Source organism: Cottoperca gobio, chromosome 22 (assembly GCF_900634415.1).
Source record: "Cottoperca gobio chromosome 22, fCotGob3.1, whole genome shotgun sequence".
In the NCBI taxonomy this organism is placed as follows: domain Eukaryota; kingdom Metazoa; phylum Chordata; class Actinopteri; order Perciformes; family Bovichtidae; genus Cottoperca; species Cottoperca gobio.
Genome location: NC_041376.1, coordinates 22296362 through 22313427, shown reverse-complemented (window position 1 = coordinate 22313427; position 17066 = coordinate 22296362). Strand labels below are relative to the sequence as shown.

Sequence of the window (17066 nt, the reverse complement as noted above, 5' to 3'; positions counted from 1 at the left end):
AACTAATGACAAGTAAGTAATACGCTGGGTTCTGATGGTCTTTCTTTCGACATCGTGGACGTTCCCTTCCATCCGGCGGCTGTATCCCTTTGTTTGGATTCTTTTTCAGACTTATCTAACTACATTTGATTGTTTCAACACTTAGCTGCAGTGAACAAATCAAAGGTTTGGACCACTTCCCCAAAGTTGTCTGACTAGTTTCCGTAGGGAGATGCCTTTCCATCAATGTTCCCATAAGAACATTAAAACAGTATTTCTCCTGTTCATACTGGACATTAAGAGATCCCTTCATAATGTGCTCCCAATGTAAGGGAGGGGGGATAAAATGCACAATCGTGGTGAAAGAGTCACTGAAAAACGAGTAGTAGTAGAGAAAAAAAATATTTTGAACTCATATGATGACAGTGTGATATTGTAAATGTCATAGTACTGCATAATACAGAACATGAATAATGAGATATATCTGAATTCACTCAGTGGCCATCTGAATGTGTTGTTTGGAAAGTCATAGTAAATTTATACCTTTGATTTATGCATGTATTCCTCCCAAGACACACAGGAAGTTTATCCTCTTTATTTATTTTTAATCAAAGAAAACAGTATTGCAGCTAAGCAATATAACTAAACATGATTGAAAATTAATATCATCATCATCATGGAAACTTCTTTCTAGATTTCATTGGTATTTATCTGGCAACCTAAGCTGTTCAGTATATTCTTAGTAAATCTCACACAGATATAAGATTCCATGTCAGTGGGGGTCTTGGGCCTTTTTGATAAGCCAGGTTGCAGTCGGTAAAGGCCCTGTCACACAGTTCCATATGGCAGAAACGTATGCTGGCGCATATGAGAATTAACATATACAACATATATGAACGTATACAGAGCCTATTGACAGCGTATCACATACTTATTCAAAAAGTATCAGAGCGAATGGCCAATTTATTGAATGCTGGGCTGTGAAACGTTTTTGAACATGCTCAAAAAATGTTTGCGGCCTCTGCGTTTAATAACGTACACCAGCGTATTGCCGATATTCCGTATACACCGGCATGCGTTTCCGCCATACGGTGAAGGAATACATTAGGAATGCGTTATGTATCTGTTGGGCATTCGTCGAATACACTGGCCATTCGCTCTGATACGTTTTGTATAAGTATGTGATATGCTATCAATAGGCTCTGTATATGTTCATATACGTTGTATATACTCATTTTCATATGCGCCAGCATACGTTTTTGCCATAGGGAACTGTGTGACAGGGCCTTCAGAAACTGTTTTTGTGACGTGAGGTTTTAGGTCTTGATGGATCACTGCCTACTGCCAGAGGGGATCGATGCAAACAGTTTGTGTCCAGGGTGGCAGGGGTCAACTTCAGTCTTTCCTGAAGCGGACAGGACGGGATGGCAGATTGACGCTAATCACAGTCCTACAGGGGGATAGGGGTGGGTGTGGATCTTCCTAAAATTCACACCCATATCCACTGTTTGATGGTCCATCTCCAACCTGTAGGCGTACTCGGCCCCACCAGAGATGAGTCCAATGAGGGGGGTGTCGTCCGAACTTCAGGAGCTTGACGGACTGGTGACCAATTTCCTCTGCCCGGTTTCTCTTCACCAGAACAGATTCAGAACAGCAGGCACTGTGAAGATCTCTGGGCACATTCAGCACACAGTAACATTACACAGCAAAGTAAGAATAAGCTGCTTTATTGTTGTGATCTGTTATAGTGAAGTTAATGGTGAGGTGGCCTCTTCACCAAATGAAGGCGTATTGTTTCACTTACACTGCACCATTATCACAAACACAAACTATAAACACAGAGAGGGTTTCAAACATGCTGCTCTCCACATGTTTTTTCTCCTGAAAGACAAAGAATCATGCACACATTCTTCACAGCGCGTACCTGACAGGACACATACACACAAACATTTGTTTGGATAGTTGAATTAGATATGGTGTGTTTTTTCATTTATTATCTTATTAATAAATGCTCTTTGATGGTAGTCAAGTCATTTGTATTATCAAATCATTTCTAAATCTTTCAACCTTTTAGTAGCTATATGGTCATTTTGTTTATAGTTATTAATTTAATTATAATCAGATTTTCTAATTCATAATCTAGTATATTTTTATGAGACTACATTAACTGGCAATCATTTTCCTTTGATACAAGATGGTGCCCCAGAGGAGATTTAATGTAAATGAAGTAATATGAATGAATATTGTTAATAATTATTTTAATTACTAATTCCTTCTGATATACATTTAATGCCAGTGTGAGCTTCTGCATCTACTTCATTGTAGTGCCACATTGTTATTAACCCTTATTTATGATTTTATTAATAGTTTTACATATATTTATTATCATTAATATTTGTTAATAACCACACTTGCTCATACCAGACCCCCAACAGCACCGAAGGTTAGGGTCACAGGCTACTGTACTCAGGTGGAGTTTCGAGCACTTCAGATTGCAGGCACCTCCATGAAGGATCCTGCAAAATTGAGTCACAAGATTCACAATAACTACAATCAGTTCCTCATAGCTCACTGAAAGGGATTGAAGAATCAAATTGCGAGTGCTTTTCTCTCCAGTTCGATGAGTCGACTGATAGGGTGAATGTAGCATAGTTGTGGTTTGTCTTGACTATGAGAAACTAGTTGCCACCTCCCAGTGCCAGTGGTCACATTTATTTTATTTATTCTTAGTTGTAATAGTTTGGTATATTTCAAGTGTATTCTAATTTATTCTCATATTGTGTATTGTATTCTATAAATATTCTATAATTGTATCTCTCTCTTGTCAGTCCAGTAGGTTTGATGGTTTGCCAACCGCCAATTAACAAGAAGAATCACAAGAAGAAGAATCACGAGAAGAAGAATCATAAGAAGAAGAATCACAAGAAGAAGAATCACAAGAAGAAGAATCACAGGGAGAAGAATCACAAGAAGAAGCATGGATGTGCATCCAAAGAGTTGCAGTCTTACACACTTCTCTGTGCTTCTTTCCGGGCAGTCACCCACTCAAATCCCCATAGTGACTGTGTCTGCCCCACGACCACTGAAACTAATAAAATCTATGGTTAACATAAGAGGAGTTATACATGAAAATCTAATTAAAATAAACACCACCGCTGCAAAAGTGCAACTAAATCGAAAAATTAAATGTGGGCTCTTAAACATCAGATCTTTATCAACGAAAGCTGGATTGGTAAATTATTTAATATCAGATAATAAGATTGATTTATTTTGTCTCACTGAAACCTGGCTGAGACATGAAGAATATGTCAGTCTAAATGAATCCACTCCACGTGGTCATATTAATACATTCCTCGAGGTACTGGCCGAGAAGGTGGAGTTGCGGCCATATTTGACTCAAACCTCTTGATCAATCCTAAGCCTAGACTAAACTATAACTCTTTTGAAAGCCTTGTTCTTACGCTCTCAAACCCAACATGGAAAACAATAAAGCCAGTTTTATTTGTTACTGTGTACCGCCCTCCTGGTCCGTATTCTGAATTTCTATCTGAATTCTCAGAATTTTTATCAAGTTTAGTCCTTAAAACAAATAAAGTAATTATTGTAGGTGACTTTAATATTCATGTGGATGTTGATAGTGACAGCCTTAATAATGCATTTATCTCAATATTAGATTCAATTGGGTTCAGTCAAAATGTACATGAACCAACTCACTGTTTAAACCACACTCTGGACCTTGTTCTGGGATATGGTGTTGAAATTGAAAGTTTATCAGTGTGTCCACATAATCCTCTTTTATCAGACCATTTTTAAATAACTTTTGAAGTCCTGTTACTGGACTACAAGCCAGTAGGCAAAATATCCTACGCTCGATGTTTATCTGAAAGTGCTGTGACTAAATTTAAGGAAGTGATTCCATCAGCACTTGATTCAATACCAGGACTCAATATCAATACAATGCTAACTTTAGTCCCTCCCAAATTAATCATCTTGTTGATAGCGCTGCAGCCTCACTGCGAATAACACTCGACTCTGTCGCTCCTCTAAAGAGAAGATCATAAAACAGAAAAAGAAAGCTCCATGGCTTAATTTACAAATCCGCAAACTAAAACAAGTCGAGAAATCTTGAAAGTAAATGGCGTTCCACTAAATTGGAAGAATCTCGTTTAGTCTGGTTAGATCATCTTAAAACGTATAAGAAGGCTCTCCATAATGCCAGAGCAGCTTATTACTCTTCCTTAATAGAAGAAAATAAGAACAACCCCAGGTTTCTTTTCAGCACTGTAGCCAGGCTGACAGAAAGTCACAGCTCTACAGAGCCTTCTATTCCTGTATCTCTCAGTAGTGTCTACTTCATGAGCTTCTTTAACGATAAAATTATAATTATTAGAGACAAAATTAATCTCCTCCTGACCTCAATTGGTAATGACTTAACTTCAACCGCCAGAATTTTAAAAACATCTGTAACTCCTGAAATATATCTAGACTGTTTTACTCCAATCAACCTTAACCAACTAACTTCAACAATCTCATCGTCTAAGCCATCAACCTGTCTTTTAGACCCGATTCCAACTAAGCTGTTTAAAGAAGTTTTACCCTTAATTAACACTTCGTTATTAAATATGATCAACCTGTCTCTATTATCTTACTACGTACCACAATCCTTTAAAGTAGCTGTAATAAAACCACTTCTTAAAAAGCCTAGTCTTGATCCAGAGGTTTTAGCCAACTATAGGCCGATATCTAACCTACCCTTTCTCGCTAAAATCCATGAGAAGCAGTTGCAAAACAGTTATGTGATTTTTTACATAATAATAGTTTATTTGATGTTTTTCAATCTGGATTTAGAGTTCATCATAGCACAGAGACAGCACTGGTGAAAGTTACCAATGACCTTCTAATGGCATCAGACAAAGGACTTGTCTCTGTTCTTGTCTTGTTAGACCTCAGTGCTGCTTTCGACACTGTTGATCATGACATTCTACTACAGAGACTGGAACATTGTGTTGGCATAAAAGGAACCGCACTAAGCTGGTTCAAGTCCTATTTATCTGAGCGATCTCAATTTGTACTTGTTAACGATAAATCCTCCATGACAGCCAAAGTCAGTCTTGGAGTTCCGCAGGGTTCTGTACTTTCTATTCTATTCACCTTATATATGCTTCCTTTGGGCAATATTATAAGGAACCACTCTATAAACTTTCATTGTTATGCGGATGATACCCAATTATATCTATCAATTAAACCAGATGAAACCAATCAATTGGCTAAACTTCAAGCATGCCTTAAGGACATAAAAACTTGGATGTTTAGCAACTTTTTGATGTTAAACACAGACAAAACTGAAGTTATTATACTTGGCCCTAAACGCCTCCGAAACGCATTTTCTAATGACAAAGAAGCTCTGGATGGCATTAATTTGGCCTCCAGCACCACTGTAAGGAATCTTGGCGTCATCTTTGATCAAGATCTGTCGTTTAACTCCCACATAAAACAAATCTCAAGGACTGCCTTCTTTCATCTACGTAACATTGCAAAAATAAGACACATCCTGTCTCAAAATGATGCAGAAAAACGAGTCCATGCAGTCAAGGCTGGATTACTGCAACTCATTGTTATCAGGTTGTCCCAGAAAGTCGCTTAAGACTCTTCAGTTGATTCAAAATGCAGCGGCACGTGTATTGACAAGAACAAGGAAACGGGATCATATTACTCCTGTATTAGCTGCTCTGCACTGGCTCCCGGTAAAATACAGAATAGAATTCAAAATTCCTTCTCCTGACTTACAAAGCAATTAATGGTCAGGCTCCAGCATATCTTTAAGATCTCATAGTACCTTATAAACCAACTAGAGCATTACGCTCCCAGACTGCAGGGTTACTTGTGGTTCCTAGAGTCTCTAAGAGTACAATGGGAGCCAGAGCCTTCAGCTATCAAGCTCCTCTCCAGTGGAACCAGCTTCCAGTTTGTGTTCGGGAGGCAGACACACTCTCCACATTTAAGAGTAGGCTAAAGACTTTCCTTTTTGATAAAGCTTATAGTTAGGGCTGGCTCAGGTTTGCCCTGGATCAGCCCCTAGTTATGCTGCTATAGGCTTAGACTGCCGGGGGACACCTCCCTGCTCTCTTCCTTCTCTTCCTTCTCTTCCTCTCTCCTCCCCTCCCTCTCTTCTTCTCCCTCTCTATCTGTATGCATTTATGTAAATGTATGTTACTAACTCATCATCCGGGGCATCATCCCCGGAGTTTCTGTCTCTCATGTGGCAGGTTGCCACTGATAAAGTTTACGTCAGGATCAGGAATCGTGGCTGCGCCTGCTGCCCTGGTCCTGCTGGATACCGGGAAGCCTTTTTGACATTTTCCTGGATTCATCCAAACTTTCTCTTTCTTCAACACAACATAATTTCTGTCAAATGTTGTATTTGTACTATGTTGTTTATCCTGTACACACGACATCTATTGCACATCTGTCCATCCTGGGAGAGGGATCCCTCCTCAGTTGCTCTCTCTGAGGTTTCTTCCATTTTTCCCCCTTTAATTATGGGGTTTCTTTTAGGAAGTTTTTCCTTGTGCGATGCGAGGGTCTAAGGACAGAGGGTGTCGTAACCTGTCTGTACAGTCTGTAAAGCACACTGAGACAAATGTATAATTTGTGATATTGGGCTATACAAATAAATTTAATTTGATTTGATTTAATTTGATGTATAAAGATAACTGGATACAGCGTTGGAGGCGGGGCCCCGTTCATTCCTTTAAAAAAATATATGTTTTACTTTCTTTACAACTGTGAAACAACAGTTGTCGTAGAAACAACAATAATAGCAACTTTGTACAAGCCAGGGAGTCCAAAATCCATTCAAGTCCTTTCAGAGTTAAAATAACATGTCTATAATTCCAAAATTGAACATCTTTGCAACTTTCTTGTTTCTTGTCCAAAACGGTTTATTCAGAATATATATATATATATATATATATATATATATATATATATATATATATATATATATATATATATATATATAATATCTCTAATAAAAATATGCCTTGATCTAATAATGTAAAATTCTATGAGATTTGATCTGTGGGCACTGCATCAAAAACAATACATATTGTTTGGGTGTGACACGTACCTTAAGGTTTTGAAGAAATTCTGAATAGGACAGTAATGCACCATTTTAATTTATCAATTGCCCAGCTAATAAAATTCCATTGTCAAACCATGAGCGATAAAACAGTGATTTAATTTTGTATCAAATATCCTTATTGTTCCAGATAAAGTATCTGTGAGGACAAAGATTGTGCTTATATACTAGGACCCAAACTAAAAGAGTTTGCCGATGAAAGTTAGCTAATTGCATTTGAACAAAAAATCAATGCCACCAGTGGAATTGAACACATATGCAGGGAAATCATACCATATACTGTTATGATTAAAACAAATGAATAATCCATTTGATCTTAAAAGTATTATTCAAAACATTAAAATCCAAAGCCTCCGGACAACCTTGTTCTCTAATACCTCTAATAATTTATTTTTTAATTCAGTTAATTTTTTCCTCCAAATATAATCATATAGCATCTTATCCAACTCCTTGATAACGTTTGTTGAGACTTTCAATGACAATGACACTGATTGAGAGATTCCTTTTGTTTTGGATAACAGGGTGGGTCCAGGAGAGCAGGTATATGTCAAGGTGTTCAAAGGGAAGTGGGACCAACCCAGACGTGAAGGTCCTTTTAAAGTCATTCCTGCCACACCGACAGCACTAAAGGATGTAGTTAAGGCGTTTTGGTACCATCTCAACCACTGCTTCAGAGCAGACGACCTGGAAGGGGACGAGAAGCACGCCCTGTGTCGGAAGGGGACGGTGACACTTCTGCGCAAGAAGCTAAACGATCTCAGAGTCTGCAGGGAGAAAGGAGATCCCAGAAACTGGTTGCCAGACGGACTGGGAGCAGCTCAAAACGTAGTGGATCTTGAGTAATAAACGTTTTTGTTGTATTTATTCTCTGTGCAGAGAAGGTTTAACAATCATACAGAGTGCAAGCAGTCTGGGTGAGGAAGAACAATTGTAAATCTGTGCTCATGCATTTTAAAGGGAGGGGAGGGGTGGAAGATTCACACAGTTGCAGGTGTCAGATGGACATACGAATACCATTGTACACTTTAGAAACATTATGTACATAATTCCCCAAATATTGCCCATTCCAGGATACAATATAGAACAATATGATATTAGAGACACTTGTTTTCCATACTGTGTAATGCAAATGGCTGGGGGACAAGGAACATGGACATGCGCAAGTCTGTCTACAAACATTATCATCTGAAGTCGAGTCTTGGATACCACCTGTAGTTAACATGGCAGAGGGAATAATATCCCATATTGTATAATGGGTGGAGATACTATAGTAAAGGCAATATCTCTGAATCAGTCAGATCCCCAGATACAGTGCAGGTATGAGGAAATTAAGGTTCACTTTAGTAGGGTTGGGTTTATGCCCATCTAATGTATACATTTTTATAACACAACCAAAGAGGCAACATTTCAATGCTAATAAGTAGTGGAAGATGGTAGAACTATTTTCATCAAGCGTAATAGCACACTCCTACGCTCTGATTCTATTCTGTACTTTGGAAGAGGCTCAGTCCACTAGCAGATGTGTTCTGGTTGTGTGAAAACTATACACAAGTAAAAGGAGTACTACTGAGACTGGGCAGGGCTATATATCAGCAAAGGTTTATCAATTGGACTAGATCAGCAAAAGGGTCCAGACATGAACAACTACACGCAACCTCGGTAATGACCTAACAAAATAGGTTCGCCACTGACACAATTCTAGCAGAGGGTCAGGGAGTGTGCAGTTACATCGAGCAGGAGTGTAGTACTGTTATTCCAATGCACAAAGGAGAAGGGAATGTCACAAAAATATTAGAAAGAATGAAGACACTAAGAGATGAGCATGTAAAGCAGGGGTCACTAACAGGCAGACCGCGCGGACCCAGACGCCGACCTATACGGACCCGGACCCGGACCGGTACTTCTATTTTAAGCTATTGAACTTCTGGTCTAGTTCTAGTCTTAAGGTTACAACAGATTCAATAAAGTTCCCTGGAGAAGAACAAAGTTAAATACACAGTTCATTCTTGCAAGAAAATAAGAACTCAGCCGAGTTGCGATAACGTGACACTGGTTGGTATAGTGAGGCCTTTGTTTTGTTGTTTGACCTCATAAATCTTTTTTAAGTGGGTTGACCGGAAGGCCGTATCATCATTATCCGCAACTTCAGCGTCTTTCCAAAACGTGAATTTACACTGAACTATGACGTCATATCTGCACCTCCTCACTTCCCTGTAGATTATACATTTGTAGATGTTTCATAATCCAGAGTGTGTTTATTGAATATCATACATCATTGTAATTTTACACACTATTATCATACAGTATATGTTTGATACAAATTACTTGCTAGATAAACATTTTTCCCCAACAACATCAGGCTGAGAGGACCAGACTTCAGAAAGCACTTGATAAGGAATCCCTCAGGAGGATGTGAGCACTGTCTGCTACAAGAAGCAGTGGAGACAAAAGGACTAAGAACCACAAACCGAGAAGGAAGCAGGAAGAGGAAGAACTGAGTCTGAACAATGTGTTGGACTTTGGCTAGAGAGACTATTCCAGTATCTGAAAGAAATGGAGCAGATCAATAGAGTTGAGTTTTCAGTGAAGTGTATTCTCCTTTTGTAGGGTAGTGGTCCCCAACCTTCTTCTTCTTCGTCTTAGCAATACGGTTAGTCACTAAGTATGACTGCATTTATGTAAATGTCTGTTACTAATCCGGGGCATCATCCCCGGAGATTCTGTGTCTTTCATGTGGCAGGTTGCCACTGATAAAGTTTACGTCAGGATTAGGAATCGTGGCTGCGCCTGCTGCCCTGGTCCTGCTGGACACCGGGAAGCCTTTTTGACATTTTCCTGGATTCATCTATGCTTTCTTTTTTTTCAACACAACATAATTTCTGTCAAATGTTGTATTTGTACTATGTTGTTTATCCTATACACACGACATCTATTGCATGTCTGTCCGTCCTGGGAGAGGGATCCCTCCTCAGTTGCTCTCCCTGAGGTTTCTTCCATTTTTCCCCCTTTAATTGTGGGGTTTCTTTTAGGAAGTGTTTCCTTGTGCGATACGAGGATCTAATGACAGAGGGTGTCGTATGCTGTACAGTCTGTAAAGCACACTGAGGTCATTGGGTCTTTTCCACTCATTTTTGATTGTGGGCTTAATTTTTGAAGTAAAGTATCACGTGACTGAGACAAGCGTCTTCTTGACCTATGGTCTTGACATGTGTCAAGAGACACAGACGCACAGATGGATGTATCTGGTCATTTTTTCAATCATCTTTCAGACTGATAATCAATAAAATATTTTTTTATTCATTGTTTCTGTGCGGCCCGGTGGTTGGGGACCACTGTTGTAGGGGACAGATTGTTTGTTACCACCCGCCATAAAACCAAAGAAGAAGGAGGAGGAGGAGAGGAAGGAGGAGGAGGAGAAGTAGAAGAAGAAATAGGAGGAGGAAGAGGAGAAGAAGAAAGAGGAGGAAGAGAAGAAAGAGGAGGAGAAGAAGAAGAAGAAAGAGGAGGAGGAGGATAAGAAGGCTGTCTCAATTCATGGGGGCTGCAGCCTGCGCAGGCTGTATTTGTAGACCGATTACGTCACAGCGACCACGACAGGGGTGTCCCATTTCGGCAACTCCTTCAAATGCAGTCTTCCATTGCCAGATTTGCAGGATAGACGGAATCGGAGTTTCGGGCTTCCGGTGGAATCGCAATGCATGCTGGTGTGGCAAGCCTAGAAAAGCTACAAGGGCCGCCATATTGAATTTCTTCTCTACGTGTTTACATTGTATTTAGCTTATTCTTCAAGCGTGTTTACATTGTATTTGGCTAGTTTTTAGTGTGTAATCAGCTCTTCTAGTTATGGGATTTGGACACCGACATTGTGTGGTGAAAGGATGTTCAAACAGTGGGAAAAAGCTAAATAAATGGGCAGAATCTCATTGTGAGCTTCACGATTGCAAAAATTGCGACTGCAAGCCCCCGTTCGAACTATTCCCACTGTTTGAACAGAGTGTGTATGAGATGCCCCTCCACTGTCTAAAATACATTATCATTAAATCCATATCTTAAAGCATATCTTCAATAATGATTGAAAATAAGTATTATCGCTGGTTCCGTTCTCTGGGAAAATGTTAAAGTAAGCCGTCAACTGCGCTTGATAACTTCAGAGAGTTGCTAGGAGACGGGAGCGGCAAAATGTATGGGGCGTGAACAACTGGTGAGTACCAGGAAGTCCCCCGTAGACCGGACCGTGTCATTTCGTACACTGCTCGGTTCAGCCTTCGCGGTATACGGAGGTCCTGGCCTGCAAAGACCGAGTAGGCTGAGGAGGAGGAGGAAGGAGGAGGAGGAGGAGGAAGAAGAAGAAGAAGAAGAAGAAGAAGAAGAAGAAGAAGAAGAAGAAGAAGAAGAAGAAGAAGAAGAAGAAGAAGAAGAAATCGTATCTTTTAGCTGTTATGAAAAGGTAAAATATAATATATGTTGGTACACATTAAACTCGTTAGATAGTAAAACCATTTTCTAGGATTCAGTCGAACGTCACTCAATACCTTTTTAATTTGAACTGATGTCAGCTGCTGTCAATGTTTTCACACTGCTAGATCAAACCTGTTTATTCCGGCTTCATATCTTATGCTGTAAAAACTGCTCAATACAAAGTCCTTTCATTCTGCACCAACACATAACAACAGTATCAGTTACAGCTTGGGTGTGTTTGAAAAACACTATGCTACTTTTTTACTCTTCACATCCCGACAGCATCAATAAATCACATTTCCGGTATCTCTGGCTGTCGCAGGACTGTTGTCATTGTCCGACGAGCGGCTAGCTGGATAGCTCTGAGTACTAACAGTAGCCATGTTCGATGTTTACGGTCGTTATGATTTGTTTACGGTCGTTTATGATGTGTTTACGGTCATTATATGTTTACAGTCATTATGATGTGTGTGGGAGGTTACCTACTTGGCGACTTTCTTGCTACTTTTGGAGCTCGTGCTGCTCGCTACTTTCACTGGATTGGATTTTAAACTTGCTGTCTTCTCCAATCTTATCAAACCTTGCTTTAAATTGAAACGCCATTAATTATGTGAGAGCTGTTTGTGCGAGACATTTGGAAATACAGAGTAGTGTTTATAAAGGATTAGAAGCTTGCTGTATGACCCTACACTCGCACCACATGCACAACACGGTTGAACCTTTGACGTGGTAACAATGCATCGTTCCAGTTTAACAGCAAGGTGGTCAGCTAACGTAATGACAGCCAGTTGTAACATGTATTGTAATACAGTATTACAGTTGCAGCGCTTCAATAGATCTGTAGAAATGTATTTACCATCTGATAAAAAGTGCTCAAAGGGTGCTTATATATGACTTCATAAGTAAAATGATAAAATTGCAATTGATGTTCATATTTCCCCTCTGTCCTCATAGCTGATGCGATGGACAAAGTGGTGACAGACAGCAGGGATGAATCACACACAGACTTTATCTACTGTTGTAGAGCCATCACAGAGGTTCTGAAATTTGGCTCCTGTCAGTTACACTCTGGACACAAGGTGCTTTTTCTCCTCATTCCAGGTGAGTTGGACTAATATTCTGTATTCATAAACTTAAGTAATATCAGCAAAGACTGGTCGGGTGTTCGATCCCCGGCCCCTGCAGCTTACATGTCAAAGTGTCCTGAGGAACGATACAAACCCCCAAATTGCTCCTGATGGGTGTGTGTGTGAATGTTTATCTCTCCTGATGTGCAGGTGGCACCTTGTATGGTGCCTCTGCCACCGGAGTATGAATGTGTGTGTGAATGTGTAAATCCTGGATTGTGTTGTAATGTGCTTTAAGTGGTTGTGTAGTAAGGTATTTATAACTGCTATATAAATACCTTCCATTTACCATGTGCATGGTAAATGGTAAATTAAGCTCAAATTAAAACTTGTAAATAAAGTTTCTTTGTAGGCAGCGATATTAAAAAAAGTAAGTCCGAAGTCACATAAACTTAATCTTAATGTAAAATAGTAGTTTGGTCTAAATGTACAAGGCCATTGATGTAACCGTCTATGTAACTGCAGTTAATGCGGCGTTTCACAGTTGTACTGTCTGAAACTTAGTGTGGTGATTTTATGTAGAATGAAAAGTATCATGAGCTTGAACATTTGAGAAACATGCTGGCAGAAGATTCTTGCTTTAAATGATCAGGTTGTTGTGAAATTGCACTTTTCCCTCCTTTTTGTGGGGAAATCTTCAGATCTTCTGTTTCACAGGTAACCCAGGTGTAGTGGGCTTCTACAAAACTTTCATGCAAACACTTCACAGGATGTTTGGATACCGACACCCAGTGTGGGCAGTGAGCCACGCGGGACACTGTGCACCACCAGACTCCATGGACATGGTAGAAGGTAAGCGTTATTCTTAAACTCATTAATCTAAGTAGAAGAATATTAATTGTGCTACTTAAACACTAACATATTCAATAATAAAGAGAAATGGGAAAGATTGTGTGTTTAGTTACTTGTCTTATACAGATGCGTCCTCAGCAGCTGAGGGGGACGTCTTTGGTCTGAACGGGCAGATTGAACACAAACTGGCCTTCCTGAGGAGACATGTCCCCAGAGACACCAGCCTGGTCCTGGTGGGACATTCCATTGGCTGCTACATTATTCTGGACATGATGAAGAGAAATCCTGAACTTAAGGTCAGTCACAATATCTCACTACTACTTTTAGGGGGGAGACAATAAACTCTGTGGTTAAAAGTTTCTCACCTTTTTAGATATCTGCTTTATTTGACTATTCCATATTTGCTTTCAGCAGGTTACTGCTGATGAAAACAGAGCATTTCCCGACTTTGCTGCTTCATAATAAAAGATTTTAAATAACAAAATAACTTTTATTGTGGAGAATTATGGGAAATTAAAATGTATTTAGAGAAGCTTGTTATCTGCTATACTTCATTAATTACAAAGAGGAGAAGGAGTGTGGTCGTCATCTAAAGAGGAAGCAGATTAAATGACACGGGAAACTCCCTTTTTTATATTCAGGGTGTTTGTCTTTTACCTCCTATGATTTGTGTATTTTGTGACGTTCCCTTCCCTTTGTACCTCTTTGTGTTTGGATACAGATTATTAAGTCCATCATGCTGTTTCCCACCATCGAGCGCATGGCTCAGACTCCTCAGGGGAAGGTCATGACACCTGTGTTGTGTCGCCTGCGTTACCTGGTCTACCTGCCGCTCTTCCTGCTCTCTCTGCTGCCTGACGGACTCAAAGCAGGCCTGGTCAGACTGGTGTTCGGGGGCATCAGCTCTCTGGACCACACTGTAGTACAACCTACTGTAGGTCTACTCAGTGGCGACTGTGCTGGTTTGTTATGCTTTGCTCTTTTAAGTAAAGGACACACACATCGTGACTTTAGTCTGGTGTGTGTGGGGCTTAAGAGTGTCAGAGCTCTGATCATATCACCAAATATTGTGCACAATATTTAGCTTGCAATGTAAAACTCATCAGCTTATACGCAGGTACACAGCAAGCCACATCAAACCACATAAGTGTTTGATCTGCTTCCTCCTGCTCATCTACTCTGTCAAACATATTTTGCAGAGGTTTGAAACTGCCTTGGTATCACTTCATATTTCTAGACGTAAAGCCGTGACTGGACCAGTCTGATTTGTTTCTCTTTGTAGCCAATGCTGTGTACATGGGGGGTCAGGAAATGAGGAAAGTGCTGGAAAGAGACAACATAACCATCAAGAAAAACCTTGAGAAGGTAAGAAAAAGCCGACAAATATAATCACATTGTGACATTTCTCCATCATTAACAGCTGAACAGTTGCTTGAATGATCAGTTCATGTTAATGTGTGATTTCCCATTTCAGCTGATATTTTATTACGGAGCTACAGATCACTGGTGTCCTGTTGGATATTATCATGACATGAAGCAGGACTTCCCACAGGGAGACTTCAGACTGTGTGAAAACGGGTTCCGCCACGCCTTCGTCCTGGACGCAGGAAGAGAAGTTGCCACACTAGTGTTTGAATGGATGAGTGGAGGGTCTGGGAACATGAGTTCTCCTTCCATCTACTCGTCTGCTGTGGGACATGAACTCTCTGCATCCAGAACACACGCTGGTTTCACATCAGACCTCATGGACTTGAATTGAGAATACAAGCTCTGCAGAAATATTAAATATTGATTTTAAATACATTTTATTGATGTATGCTGTGGTTGGCTGTGGTTGGCATTTAGGTGGCAATTGTTAGGTTCCAAGCGAACCATGAAAAGTTAGCAAATAAACACAGGCATAATGTTACATGAGAGATAACCAGAGGATGGAACGTATGGCTCACAAACCAACACTCAAACAAATACAGTTTAAACTAACTTAATTCCAAACTGGTTACTAGTTGACAAATCTAATGATCTAACCTATACATGCACCTTTGATGATGCTCTGTAGTGTCTTGGAATTGAAACACAGACATTGTGACAAATCTGCAGAACAAGTGATGACAGGAAACGGGAAAGGCACACTGCGACTATGTAACCTATGGGAAGCCTTGTGACGTGATGATCTACCTGCCTTCAACCTGCTGCTGAACGCTGACTCTGCCCCTGGTTTCTACTCTATAACACTAAATATATTCATCTCACTCAGCTACTGTGTGTACATAGGATGGCTTCCAACATTTAAGTCCATTTCAAGGAAATTCGATTCCCAATAGCACATCAAGTATTCTCAGAATCTGTGTTTCCTGGTTTTTTATATTTATTTATAACCTTTATTTAACCAGGATGTGGCCTGCATTGAGATTAAAAATCTCTTTTTCAAGAGTGTCCTGGCCAAGATGGGCAGCAGCACAGTTAGACAAAAAAACAATACAAAAAAAAGTCACAATCACAACATTAATTAAAACATTTACAGACACAGCGGTCTGCTTCTATGTCTTTAAGAGTTGCTTTAAGTCTGTTCAGAGAGACCAGCTCTCTGAGTTTCAGCTCATTCTGCAGCTGGTTCCAAGCAGCCGGAGCAGCGTAACTAAAAGCCCTTTTCCCAAGTTCTGTACGGACTTTTGGGACAGTTAAAATAAACAAGTTCTCGGCGCAAAGCCGATATGGTCCACTACATTTCCTACTAATGTAGATCCTTAGGTATTGTGGAAGAGTACCCAGAATAGCTTTATAAATAAGGATGTGCCAGTGTTTCAGTACTACAATCTCAACAGTAGCTGCATCTTGGCTGTTTATCTACCATGGCTCCATTAACTGAGCTGCGTTCCTTCCAATAAGCAACCTGATATCACAAGCGATTACAGGCTTTTATCTGTAAATGTATATGAGTTATACCCCGTATTGGCATGACATCATGGATGTCAATGAAGAAGGGGTCTGATGCACGACGTGCATGTCTTTCGATGAAGTCCACCAACACGGGAAACTGCTCTTATTGTGTTCATAGTTTGCATACACAGGTGTTTAAAGGGAAGATTCATGATCACTTGCTTCATGTTTGATGGGCTATTCATTTTAGCCAAACATTAACAAGAACAATGGCACATCATTCATTACAATTCAACCTTTTGTCCAAGCAAGCTGCTGCAGTTAACAGTTGATTTGCAGCATCAAAGTCAGTTTGAAGCTCAAGCTTTTCCAGCTCTGAGATTTGCTATTATTGCTTCACGTGCTGTGAGCACTACGCTCAGCCTTTCTTCGTGTTGAGGAAGCTGTAGAAGACCCTTTCCTGCTAATCCCCCACTGATACTGTATCTGCAGCGGATGTATATCGAGGAGGAGGCGCAAAGGGAGGTACCCGTTAACACGAAGGAATGGAAGCTTTAACATTTCTTGGATAGTAAAAACCCCATGACATTGTTGCTCATTAATATTTCCATTATCAATCATTTTCACATTTTCCTTTTCAGCCATATTTAATTGTCGTTAAACATCCACTGTCCTTCCACATTATGCAC

At 40.0% G+C, this 17066-nt stretch overlaps 1 protein-coding gene across 4 annotated transcripts; it reads left to right on the top strand.

Annotated features, from left to right (window-relative positions):
* The first annotated feature begins 11377 nt into the window (after positions 1–11377).
* On the top strand, positions 11378–15316 carry ldah (lipid droplet associated hydrolase). Of its 4 annotated transcripts, none has more exons than XM_029459897.1 (7): positions 11378–11570; positions 12536–12682; positions 13366–13500; positions 13627–13796; positions 14222–14462; positions 14783–14865; positions 15000–15181. In XM_029459897.1, exons 2-7 carry the CDS (start codon positions 12544–12546, stop codon positions 15033–15035), a joined length of 804 nt encoding a protein of 267 aa, XP_029315757.1. In that variant the 5' UTR covers positions 11378–11570; positions 12536–12543; the 3' UTR covers positions 15036–15181. The 4 variants fall into 4 exon arrangements, with proteins under 4 accessions (XP_029315757.1, XP_029315754.1, XP_029315755.1 ...); XM_029459894.1 differs by having other exon boundaries at positions 11380–11570; positions 14975–15316; XM_029459895.1 differs by lacking the exon at positions 11378–11570 and having other exon boundaries at positions 12544–12682; positions 13350–13500; positions 14975–15316.
* Positions 15317–17066: the final 1750 nt, after the last annotated feature.